The sequence below is a fragment of the Choloepus didactylus genome, chromosome 2 (assembly GCF_015220235.1).
Source record: "Choloepus didactylus isolate mChoDid1 chromosome 2, mChoDid1.pri, whole genome shotgun sequence".
NCBI lineage: Eukaryota > Metazoa > Chordata > Mammalia > Pilosa > Megalonychidae > Choloepus > Choloepus didactylus.
In genome coordinates this window covers 225,306,082-225,319,222 of record NC_051308.1, presented here as the reverse complement: position 1 = coordinate 225,319,222, position 13,141 = coordinate 225,306,082, and the positions used below count along the sequence as shown (strand labels likewise).

General features: G+C 36.6%; 1 protein-coding gene across 17 annotated transcripts in view; it reads left to right on the top strand.

The window, feature by feature from the left end:
* The window catches only part of SRRM1 (serine and arginine repetitive matrix 1), a 29,103-nt gene extending 18,530 nt beyond the window's left edge, over positions 1–10,573 (top strand). For all 17 annotated transcript variants that reach the window (XM_037828153.1, XM_037828152.1, XM_037828144.1 and 14 more), the window contains 5 exons: positions 3,111–3,218; positions 5,054–5,518; positions 6,091–6,286; positions 7,602–7,811; positions 9,377–10,573. In XM_037828153.1, coding sequence (XP_037684081.1) covers positions 3,111–3,218; positions 5,054–5,518; positions 6,091–6,286; positions 7,602–7,811; positions 9,377–9,481 — 1,084 coding nt within the window. In that variant the 3' untranslated portion in view covers positions 9,482–10,573. The remainder of the gene's footprint in view (positions 1–3,110; positions 3,219–5,053; positions 5,519–6,090; positions 6,287–7,601; positions 7,812–9,376) is intronic.
* Positions 10,574–13,141: the final 2,568 nt, after the last annotated feature.

Here is a 13,141-nt window from a genome sequence, read left to right as displayed (position 1 = left end):
TTTGGACTTTTGGTCCTGTTCAGTGTTTCTAGAAGTGGGGAGGAGAATTGCATATCTTTATTGACATTTTTTGATCATCAGCATCCATGTGACCTTAGAAACATAACATTTTAGAGCAAAATCATATATAGAAATCTCTAATTCAGGTCTGTCTCATTTTATTAAAAGTGCAAAAAGACAGGCACAGAACAAGTAAATTGAGTTTCTTGGCAAAGTGACCGAGTGCTTTTGGTACTATACTAGTCTTCACCAGTGTTCTGCATTTTGGGGTTTTAACTGCCACGAAATTTCTAAGAGTTTATCCTTCCTAAAATTATCACACTGTGCTCTTTATAACTCAGTTTTTGTAACTACTGTTTTAGGTGTCTCATTTAGAGTATTATCTTGGAAAGGCTCTTAGCAGTCAGCACTGTTCATGATGAAGCAGAGCAGGATATTTGTGCTTTGAAAGAAATTGTTACACAACATTAAAATACATAATCCTCAAAAAGAAAAATATGGATGCTGGGTTATTCTTTTCCCAGCTACAGTTCCTTCTGGCTTCTCTGAAATTGCTAGTATAGCAGCCAAACAATTGCTTTACAGAATTAGGTTAGTGGTAAGCCTTCTTTTTTTTCCCCTGTTGTGGAACTACCTTTATTCTGGAAAGAGATTTCTCTTCCCATAGCAGTAAAAGCAACATTAACAGTTATTGTATTATTCCAAGATGTTTTCATTTTGTTTTTCCTCATTAAGAAGGTATTTCAAGCTGTATTAGTAACCTCAGGTGTAATGACATTAGAAATCGCTATGAGGTGTCTAAGATTTAGAGATGGAGAAAGAACCATTTGGAATTAAGGAGGGAAATATAGCCTAGTTTGGAATATTTTATGTTTAGAGCTTAAACATTGAAAAACTTAAAATTTTCCACACTCTTATATCTTGTCTTTGGTTTTGAACACTCCTTAATTTAAAGGATACGAGTTAGATTCATCATAACTCGGTTTGAAAGAGGCAGTTGTCATATCCCTAACTTCTTACTGTCATTACCAGCATGACTGGTGAAGTGAGGTTATCCTGAAAAGGTCACTGCAGAGACAGCAAGCTAGCTCCTTCTGATAAGACTCCTCTGTCCTGCACCCTTAAGAGTTATATCACAGATTTATCCATCTGTAAATGAGTCTCTTTGGAACTGTGATTCTCGATAGGGTGATGCAGGTTGGTGGGGGAGGGGGGTCCCTAAACAACAATTTCTATCCAGAAATGAAGGCTTGGTATTAGCATTCAGAGTATAACTGGATAATGCTTAGCTTTTTAAAATTCCTGAAGCATGCCTTACCAGCTCAGGTAAGAATCTCTGTAGCTTTCAGGTCATAGACCCATGTGTGTCAGGACACCAGTTATGACTGATTATCATATTATTTTTCTGGCAGTTCTTTATGTTAAACTAGTCTGATTATGGTTTAATTCATTCTTTCTCGCTTTTTGGTTTATTTTCTCACATACTAACATAGGACATAGAAGATCATCACTGAAAGGGACCTTTTTAGTTACTCCAAGCCCTTCATTTTGCAGATGAGAACTGAGGCAGAAATAAATATCCCAGGTCATTAGTGTATCACAGTAAATTCTAATCTGAGTTTAAGTTTTTAAAGGAGATTAAAGTTTAGCAAGATGAAATCGGGGCAATATTTTTTAAAACAGAAGCTGTGTCAACAACAATAGTAGCCTCTCATACCTGCTGTTAATATATTGGAAGTTCTCCTATTTTGTGTCACTTTACCAAAATTTGCAAGTATAAACCTTTCTTCTTTTTACGTCTTGTTGAAAGTTAGAATGTCTTTTCCCATTTGAAATACCCATTACTTGTTGAAGCAGGTAATACTGTAGTCATCCTGTTTCTCCAAGTCCCATAATTCTCAGATTAACCCACACTTCAGGCAAACCTTTTGGGATCATTTCTTCTGCCAGATGAGCCCTTCTTGTAGAGTAGCTTCTCTTTTATTGTCCCTTCTTGTAATTAATGGGTTGGTGTCTACATTTTATTTACCAGATTTGTCCATTTTGATATGTCACCTCTTATAGTTTATATTTTAGATCTGCTCAAAGTGAAGTCTTTCGCCACAAGATACAAGCATGCTTATATTGGAAAATAATAATTATTTTAGAATTTTCTATGCTCAGTTATAGAGCTCTCCTTATTTGTAAAGGGGAACTGAGACCTAGTAAATTTTAGAAATTATCTCCAGAAATGAGGAATTAAATTACATCATTTGACTACCCCAGACTTCCCCAAAAGGTGGCAAACTGACTTGCTGTATATTTTACTATTTCTGTTGTCAGGCTGCTGTGAGTTCAACTGTTATAACCTTATTTTTCAGGTGTGCTTTTTGTGTTGGTTAAGTGTGTAGCAGAGCCCAGAATTAAGGTTTTTGTGGTTCTCATCTATATTTTAACCACATTGTTCCAGTGATAGCTTTAGTACTTAGACAATTTTGGTCATTTGTCTTTGGGACAGTGTTTTTTAGTTAATAGTATACCACTTTTGGGCAATGGAGATACCTTTAAAAAAAAAAACAAACTGAGAACTTGGAGCAGTGACACACAGATTTTGGGTCGTACGCCACTGGCTAATAGTGATATTTTAAATTTCTATATTGGAGCATTGAATTTTCCCAAGCTCTACAACAGTTGTTCCTAATAAGGAATCAGAATCATCTGGAAAGCTTTTTTAAAATACACCTGGCTGGCTGAATTTGATCCCAGATCTGGTAGACATTTCTAAGGAAGCATTCCCAGTGATTCTGATATACATCCTTAATTAAAAAGCAACACTCTATAAGATGCTGTTTCCAAGATTTTTTCACCCTGAATCAGATAAGAATGGTTTATATCATGTACTAAAACAAAAATTTCACAAAATAATACCCTTACCACAAGTAAAACTTTCTGGTTCTTTTTTTTTTTTTTTTTTTTTTTTTTAAGGCTGGTTGCCTTCAGGGTCTTGACCTTAGTTTTAAACCTCTACTCTGAAGCATTTGGTAACTATTGCTGGCTTTTAGGTTAATGATAATTGAAACTATCTTTTTTTGCTGATTCAGAGAATCACTTATAATTTTTCTTTGGTTTAGTGGTAGACGGAGGAGAAGTCCCTCCCCACCACCCACCAGAAGGCGACGTTCTCCTTCTCCAGCTCCTCCTCGGCGGCGCAGATCTCCCACACCCCCACCACGACGAAGGTACTTTATCAGATGTGTTGGAAGGATAATTGGGGCAGTAGGGAGACAATCGCAGCACAACTCTGAGTCTTTATGATTGAAGTATCTTATTAATGTGGCTTGCTTTTCCATTTATGTGACAAGTTCAGAATAGGCATATCTAGAGAAAAAGAATATGAGTGGTTGCCTAGGGTGGAGGAGGGACATGAGATTGGGGGTGGTGATGGTTGCATAACTCTGAATATACTAAAACCCACTTTATATGGGGGAATTTTATGGTATGAGAATTACATATCAATGAAGATGTTAAATAAGTTTAAAAGTGACATTGCTCTATTTAGTGATTATAAAGGGGAAAATAATACCTTTACAATGGGGAGTCCTTGCAGATACCACTTTAAGTAATCAAGGTTAACATCTTCAGTAACACATTAATATCATATACTTGCTGGATACCTCTGTGGTATTCTTCACAGGTATGCATGACTTCAATCTAATTTTTAGGAAATACAGAAAAACTCAAATTGACAATCATGCTATAAGGTAAATGACTAGTACTCTCCAAAAGTGTCCAAGTCATGAAAAACAAAGACTGAGTAGTAGTCACAGATTGGAGGAAATTAAGACGTGACAACTAAATGGGACTCTGGAAAAGAAAAAACATTTGTAGAGAAACTGGGGAAATCCAGTATTGGTATTTTAGTTAATATGAAGTTATTACTAAGATTAATTTTTTTAGTTTTAATAACTTTTCTGTGGTTGTATTAGATGTTAACATAGGAAAGGCTGGGTGAAGGGTGTATGGGAAATCACAAATTTTGCAATTCTTCTGTAAATCTAAAATTATTTCAAATTAAAAATCAAAAATACTTTTTAAAGGCACTGCTCAAATATGTCACTGAAGTGTCGGTATAATGGCCACATTCTTGAATGCCTGTTATGTATGTGGTAGGCAAAGTGCCAGGTTCTTTGATTACTTTGTATGTAAAAAGAACTCTCTAGTCCCTCAAGACAACCTTGCTTTGTAGATGGTAGTGCACTTTACAATGTTATCCCAAAAAGAGGCCATTGTAAAGTTGATTCCAGGTGGGAACATACTTATTTTAAGTTCAAAGATGGAAAGATCCAGGAACAAACTAGGTTTGGGGGTGTGAATATTATTTTCAGGTCTTAATTCCTAAGAGTTCCTAGGATTTTGTAGGAATTAAGCATTAAGACAAAGGTCAGGCAACCACTGGCTGGACTTATGCAAGGATACAGTCTGCTTAGCAGATTTCCATTGAAAAGTGGTCTTTTGATAAAGAAAAGAAAACAGTCTCTCCTTGGGGGTGGGGAGGTGTAGAGGTATCTTTAAAACTGCAGTGAACTCTATTAATGGAGAGTCCAAATGCCAATTCAGAGAAGACACTACATAGGAGAGCTCTTGAAAGCACAGACTTCCTGAGTAAGTTAACTATAGTCAGTAGAGTCTTGCTAATTTAGTAACTTGGTGGTTATTATGGTAACTGATGTTCACAGTTATAACTTCAAAGCAGTGCAAGATTCTCTTCTCAAAAAAACAGTAAATTGATCCCATATAGATTGTGCTAAATGACTGACAATTTGAATTCTTTGTTTAAACTGCAAATTCCTCCATTAACCAGAATGTCCTATATTGTTGTCATCTGAGATAAACCGTAATTTATTAAATGTGTTTTTGCTTCAAAAGAGGAAGAAAGTGTAGCATGTCCACTTGAAAACACACTCCCTTTGACTAGTGATAACTGTATTAGAACCGTAACTGCTAGTTAGTTTTCTTTACATTCTTTTTCCTTAATTCTGTTGACTCTTTCAACTTATTGATGTGTTTTTCCTAGGACTCCTTCTCCTCCACCACGTCGGCGCTCACCTTCCCCAAGAAGATACTCTCCTCCAATACAGAGAAGATATTCTCCTTCTCCCCCTCCAAAGAGAAGAACAGCTTCTCCACCTCCCCCTCCTAAAAGAAGGGCATCGCCATCTCCACCGCCAAAGCGTAGGGTCTCCCATTCTCCACCTCCCAAACAAAGAAGCTCCCCAGTCACCAAGAGACGATCACCATCGTTATCGTCAAAGCATAGGAAAGGGTCTTCCCCAAGTCGATCTACCCGGGAGGCCCGATCTCCACAACCAAACAAACGGCATTCGCCCTCACCACGGCCTCGAGCTCCTCAGACCACCTCAAGCCCTCCCCCCATTCGAAGAGGAGCATCATCATCACCCCAAAGAAGGCAGTCCCCATCTCCAAGTACTAGGCCCATTAGGAGAGTCTCCAGAACTCCGGAACCCAAAAAGACAAAAAAGTAAAAATATTTTATGCTTTTTGGTTAAGAAATGCTAACTTGCATAGCTCTTTATATTTGGATTTTTTTTCCTTTGTATTGAGAAATTACAGAAAGAAATAAATGGTAAATAGAAACTTTTTAAGGGAAATTCTAGGTGCTATTTACAGATTCTTTAACATGTTCAGGAAATTAAATGGCAGATATTAAATATCATAGGATTTTACTTGGTTCTTACTAGTATCTTTTGAGGGGTGTGCTTCCCAAACTAAACTCCAAAGTGAAATACAGAACATTTCTTTTGTGTCCATGTAAGACTGATAAAAGCAGTTTTAAAATGTAAACTAGAATTACTAATTTCATGTACAAAGTATCATTAATAGAACAGCTAGAGGATTATAGGCCTTGAACTCTACTACCCAGGAGACTTAGCTGGTGTAAATTTGATATGTTAACAGAATCAGCAAACTTAAATGCTGTAAACATTTGAAGCTTGTGACCTGGTTTCAGAGTGGTAGTTGGTTATTTTCTCTCAGGGAAGATCTCTGCCTTGGATGCTAAGTGTTTTGTTTTCTTTTTTCTTCTTTGTCTAGGGCTGCCTCACCAAGCCCTCAATCTGTAAGGAGGGTCTCATCTTCTCGATCTGTCTCAGGATCTCCTGAGCCAGCAGCTAAAAAACCCCAAGCACCTCCGTCCCCTGTCCAGTCTCAGTCACCCTCTACAAACTGGTCACCAGCGGTACCAGTCAAAAAGGCTAAAAGCCCAACACCAAGCCCATCTCCGGCACGGGTATGTGTCTGCCTTGTTTTAGACATCCCTTGTGATTGTATACGGTCACTTGAATCAGAGAAGTTTATCTTGTGTAGCTCAGAGGAGAATTACTTTCTTTGCTTCAGATGGACCTCCCAGGAGGCACTGATCAGTGGTGGTTATATCAACAGTCCATGGAAAACCTGATATTCTAACCACCCCCTAATTTGCAAAATGTTTAATACTGTGAAATTCTAGAATCAGTGGTTGAGATTGGACTATATAAAAAATAAAAACAAAGTTACCTATGTTATCTAGAAGAGTAGTTTAGTATTCTTTTGTTGTCTTGGTGTTTGATACCTTTTCAGATACCTAGTTAAGATCACACAGTCAATAAGTATTTTCAGTCTTAGGTTGTATTTATAGTATTCCATTTTTATAAAGAAGAAAATAAAAATATTAAAAAGAAGATACCAAATGTTGACAGTGATTATGTTTTAGAAGGACTTTTCTTCTTTCCACTTTGATGCTCTTTTTTTCCTACAGTGGAAATACTTCTGTAATGCAAAAATGAGCCTTGCAGCCTGCAAAATATTAGATGTGATGAAAAGTACTGTATTGTCTCATATGTTGTCTGGCAAACTGCATAAGAAAATTCTTATTTTTACATTTAAAGATCATTGGGGTGTTAAAGTATTGGATTTAAACTGTTTTTCCCCTTTTGTGAGTCATAAATCTGAACTTGGGAAAGTTTGTATTGTATAAGATTAGTGATTAGATATCCATCTTAATAGGGTTAACTGAATTATTGTGCTAACAATGGATTGTGAGGCATTTTAAATAAATTTCTTAGAAATGTGAAGTGTGAAATTTAAAATTATGGACTAGATTTGATTAAAGCAGAATCTTCCCTTTGCATAAATTCAGTGTATATTCAGTGAAGATGAACAAAACAACCCCACTCTAAAGATAGGAGAGGTCAGATGGTGACTAGAGACATGGTTTCATACAAGAGAGTATTTAGAATAATAGCTGGTACCATTTATTAAAAGTCTGCTACATGTCAGACCTAGTATTCTGAGTGATTATGGATATTCTCATTTAATCCTTACAACAGCTTTATCAGATAGTAGGGATACATGTTTTAGGATGAGATGCTTTCAATGTGGTAGGTTGGTTAACATCTCCAGGAATAGTTTTCTTGGTGGTAATTGGCCTTTGGTTTTTTTTCCGCTAAGGCTTTATGAAGTCCTGAAATTTGTCCATTTACACATTGCTTGAGAACATATAATTTGTTTACTTGGACAGAATTTTAATCAGATTAATTCTATTGCTTTTATTGTTGTATTTCTAGAATTCGGACCAAGAAGGAGGCGGGAAGAAAAAGAAGAAAAAGAAGGACAAGAAACACAAAAAGGAGAAGAAGCACAAGAAGCACAAAAAACACAAGAAGGAAAAGGCTGTGGCTGCAGCCGCTGCAGCTACTGTAATCCCTGCAGTCGTTGCTGCTCCCACAACTACATCAGCACAGGAAGAACCAGAGGCAGAGCCAGAGCCTAAAAAGGTATGTATGGACTCATAGCTATCTTGCAGTTCTATACAGATGGTTAAGTCATTTTCTGAGAAGTAGCTAAATCATTTTTTCTAAGACTGTAGCTAAGTAGTTCTCTTCTGGTCTGTTTCTCACCGAGAACACTGTTTTGTATTCCCACCAGCAGTGTATGAAGCTTCCAATTTTTACCTCTTTGCCAACCCTTGTTATTATGTCTTTTTTATTATTATTAGTCATCCTAGTGGTGTGAAGCGGTATCTCATTGTAGTTTGGTTTGCATTCCCCTGATGGCTAATGATGTTGAACATCTTTTCTTGTGCTTATTGGCCACCTATGTGTCCTCTTTGGGGAAATGTCCAGATCCTTTGTCCATTTTTTAATTGGGTTATTTGTCTTTTTATTATTGAACTGTAGGAGTTGGTCAGTATAGTTTTGATGGTTGAGTAAGTTTTGCCTTTAGTCTTCCTAGCAACCAAAGCCACCAAGGAATTAATACTTAAATAATCCATCAGAAAGGTAAGTGGACCTCACATTTGAGTAATGTAGGGAAAGCAAGATGGCTAGCTTTTTTTTTTTTTTTAAAGAGAAGTTGTAGGTTTACAAAGCAACCATGCATAAAACACAAAAAATCATGCATAAAACAATTCCCATATGCCATCCTATAATTGTACTATTCACTATAATCCATGGTTTGTATTAGGATTTATTGTTGATGTTTTACAGTCCTATGGTTTTGTTTTTAATTTTTACTCTAATAACATATACAATCTAAAATTTCCCCTTCTGAACACATTCAAATATATAATTCAGTGCTATTAATTACAGTCATCTTGTTCTACCATCATCTCTTCAGTTTGCTAGGGTTTGTGTTTGCTAGGAAATGGAGTGCAGTAAAAGAGCAAGACTTCAGTGGGATTTAGAGTTCTATGGACTCTTAACTGATGCTATTTAGAGAATAATTTATTTCCAGAGGACATTATCAGGAGTCTGGGTATCTTTCCTTATTTTCCCATTAAAGTCAGTTATTGAAAAGCTTTTTATTTTTATTAATAGGCTTTTTCCATTTCCTTTAATGCAAGTCTTAACTAACAGAAAAGTGCTTTGTCTCAGGTGACACACAGCAGACCAATGAAATTAAGCTTTCGTGCCCAAATCCCTTTTATCTTTGAGTAGATTATATGCATTTTATTTTTTTTCCTTGAGGAAGTCATTTTCACTGAGGAAATATACTAGTTATTGTATGGACTAGAGAAATGAGGAGACCCAGATTCTTAGCTCTGGCAAAACTAGTTTTTGCTATCTGGGGCAAATAACTGCAGTATAAGTTTCTTACCTATAGATGAAAAGTAAAACTAAGACCCCTTCTACCTTCAAAATACATAGAAGAGAACAACGGTGTCAAGTCATAGATATCCTTGTTAATGGAAGGATGGTCCGTTAACAGGCTGTCACTCCCAGGACAGTAAGGCAGCAGTATCCTGAGCATCTGTATTTGGCCCAGACATAATTCAGCTCTGTACTCACCATCTCCCACCAGTATCTCAAGACATAATTATATAACCATTCTGTCTTTTTAGGAGACTGAAAGTGAAGCTGAAGATAACCTTGATGACTTAGAAAAGCACCTGCGTGAAAAGGCCCTGAGATCAATGCGGAAGGCTCAAGTGTCCCCACAGTCTTAGATGGAAATGTTTGTTATGTTGTAAATTTTATTTGGTTTGTACGCAATTCAATTTCAAAATTGCTAAAATGTGTTTGAGCTTTAGACTATAACATTTGTTGTAATAATTGCTAGGTTGACGTTCACCATGTAAAAAAGGGGGCATGGATTTACATTGCAAAAGGTGTCCACAGTGTATTAGTGACATTCTTTCATTGACAGCTGACATAAATTCATTTAGCGTGAAATATTCTAAGCCAAAAAGAAAAAAAATCCTCTTTTTAAAAAAGGGGGTTTAAAAAAGGGGGTTTAAATATGGTTGGCGTTCTTATGGTTCCTTTAATGCCTCTGGCTATTCCCAGAGGTTTTTTTCCTTTCTTTCTCTCATTTGATTCTTAGCACCCATTTAAGTTATGATGCTTCTAACCTAGTATGGTTTGTAAGCTTGCCCAGAAATAAGACCACTGTTGAACTACCACAAAAGTATAAATGAATATTCTAATGCCACCATCTTTCCTGTTGCCTGTGGAGTCTCTGCTGAAATGAATCAACATTCGAACTCTAGATTGAGACAGAAAATGAAAGCATGTTGTTTGCCAGGACACTGTGGGTTTATATGGTTGTGTAACAAGTTGATTTGGAACACTGGAATTTCATTATATTCTGGTTTTGGTGTTTTGGGTTTTTTTTTCCTCCTTTTCTTTTGTAAAGGCAATTATCTAGTCCCAGGAAGGATCCTTCAGTTATATAAAATTTTGTTTTTTGAAATGTCATGGCTCCATTCATAATTTTTTGTCTTGTTCTTCCAATTGATATACACAACTTTCAGAGCTCTTGTGTTTGGAAGGCTGGAAGGGCCCGGACTTTGAAATAGTGTCTTGTTTTTGTTGTTTTGGGTTTTGTTTTTGTTTTTGTTTTTGTTTTTTAAACTAAAGCTATATAAAGCTTGTGGATTAAACAATAAATTTCTAAATTTAAAAATGCTTGCCACTCTCACTTGTTTCAGTACTGCAAGGAAATCTACTTTTCTTAGAAATTTATTGATGTTTAACTTTTTAGCCCCTTGACACCTTGGGGAGAAGACTTGGGCTGGGAAAATAAAAGATGAAATTAAGGCTTGAGTAGCTTTATTTTATGTGATAAGTGCTATGAAAGGAAAGTGCAGGGTGCAATAGTAATGTATGGCGTGCTGAGCAAGTCAACCAGACAAAGCAAAATAGAAGAATTTTTCAGGCAGAGCAAATAGTTCTGAACAGACCATGAGTTAAAAGCTTGGCACATTTATGGAAGTGAATGAAAGCTAAAAAATGAATGACTGCACAACCCTCTATCCAGTTGTGGTTTTTGTATGTTTTTTTGATGTTTGGTTCTCCATAATGAAGTCATTTTTGTATTTAAGATTTAGCAAAGCAAAAAAAGTTGAAGTTTTGAGTTGATAACAGAATAAGGTAAAACAAGATTTCTGTGAAAAAAAGTAAAAGGAAATTTTTGTTACCAGGAATCTAAACTGAGTAGGTTGATATATGGGCAGTTAATTTGATAACTTCTGGCAGCTGAAGCAAAAAGAAGAAAATGTTTATCAGCCTAACTTCAGGAAAACTTTAGGAGTTTTATCTAAAGGATATGGACAAGGTGTGTTCAGTAACTTAGTTTTCAAGGATCTTCTCCATGGCTTCCTTTTGATTTTTTAATTCTGTGATACAGGAAAAGCACAGATTATCCAGTTTCGAAGATGATTGTTGATGACTTACATTTCCAGTGTGAACAAAGCAATGAACATCGCTGGGGTACTTGTATCTTACCTAGTCAACCATTCATTCACTCATTCAATCCATTTAATCACTTAGCCCATTTATTTAATCAATTGGCATTCCTGAACTTGACTGAACTGTTGTTATGGTTACCAGTAACCTCCATTTAGCAGTTAGACGAACAATTCTCAGTCTCCATGTTACCTGACCTCTCAGCAGGATTTGGCCTGATCTTTCTCTCTTCCTTTGTTGATGCACTTCACGTGTAACAATGGTTTACTTTCTAGGTCCAACACATTTTCCTTCTACTTCACTGTCTGTTTCTTTTATCTAGTAAATCCTTTCAAACATGAAGTGATGGAGTTTGCCTGTCTTTGTCATTGGTGGCCTTCCCTACATTAATCCCTAATTCCTTGATTTTAAATGCCATCTTTATGCCAATGTCTCAAGTCTATTTCCAGTCAAAACTACCCCCTAAGCTACACTCCTGTCCAGCTACCTATTTGACAACTCCATTTGATGTCTAAAAGACATCATATTGGACATGTCCAAAATAGAATTTCTTATACTGTTGCCACACCCACCACTGTATGGTTCATATGGTTTCTTCTCCCAGTTTTCCCCATTTCAGTACTTGTCACCATCATTTACTCAGGTCAAATTAGCCATCATCAACCTGAGATACTGGCAGTGGCAGTACTGTCCACCTCCCAACACACAGATTCTCAAGTCAGATCATAGCATTATGCTTAAAACCCTTGAATAGATTTTAGATTTCTATTTCAGAGGAAAAGCTTAATTACTTAACGTGGCCTGCAAGGCTAATTATTATTCTTCCACTCTACTTTCACACATTCATCTCCACTTCTCACCCTGCTCAAGCCACGCTGTCTCCTTTCTCTTCCTGTATCCCACTAAAGATTTTTTTTCGGGGCCTGTGTGTCCACTCTTCGTTCTGGAAGGCACTGTCTCACGATCTTAATTCCTTAGTTCTCAAACAGGCTTTTCTAACTCCCTCTTTTTTTCGTGTATAGCAATTATGACCATCTGTAATGATACATTTTTGATTCTTTGGAACTTGGTCTTCTTTATGGTGATTATGTTCCCAGGGCCTGATGGTACATAGTGGAAGCTCAAATATTGGATGAATTAATTTATTTTCATTGCCTCTATACTACCAGACACTGCTGGGATTTTAGGTAAAGAAAATGAAATACATGATGGCTGTCCTCAAGGAGAATTTGTCTTTTGGGAACAGGAACATGCAATCAATTTGGAGTGGAAAGAACATGATTAGAATCTGGCAGACAGGATTTCCATCATAGCTTTCTTCTGTGTGACTTTGGGCAAGTTACTTCAAGTTCTGCTCTTTTCCCTTCCACCCTTCCATACAATGGAAATAAGATAGAATCTGCCTCAGTTGTACTGAAGAATTTAAATGTTAGTTAATACATATAAAGTAATGACAACACAAAGAAAGGTTCCCATTTTCTTAGCTAATATGACATGTATCCATTTTACCGATGATGACAAATTTTAGTTAACTAAAAAGGATTTTGGACCACAGCCCTATTCAATGCATTTGTTTTCTCTTTTTTTTACTCACCATAAAATTCACCCTTTTAAAAAGTACAATTCAGTGATACTTATTTCCACAAGTCTATGCAACCATCACCACTATCTAATTCCGGAAGATTTTCATCATCCCTAAAAGGGACTCTAACCATTAGCAGTCACTCCCCCAACCATCCATCTCCCCCAATCCCCTGGCAACCACTAATCTATTTTCTATTTCTGGATTTACCTGTTCTAGATATTTCATGTAAATGGAATCACACAATATGTGTACAAGTGTTCAATTATCTTGGGTTGTAAAGTGCTTTGCTGTACTCCTACCATTGTGAAGGTTGGGGCTGGGAACTGTAGACAAG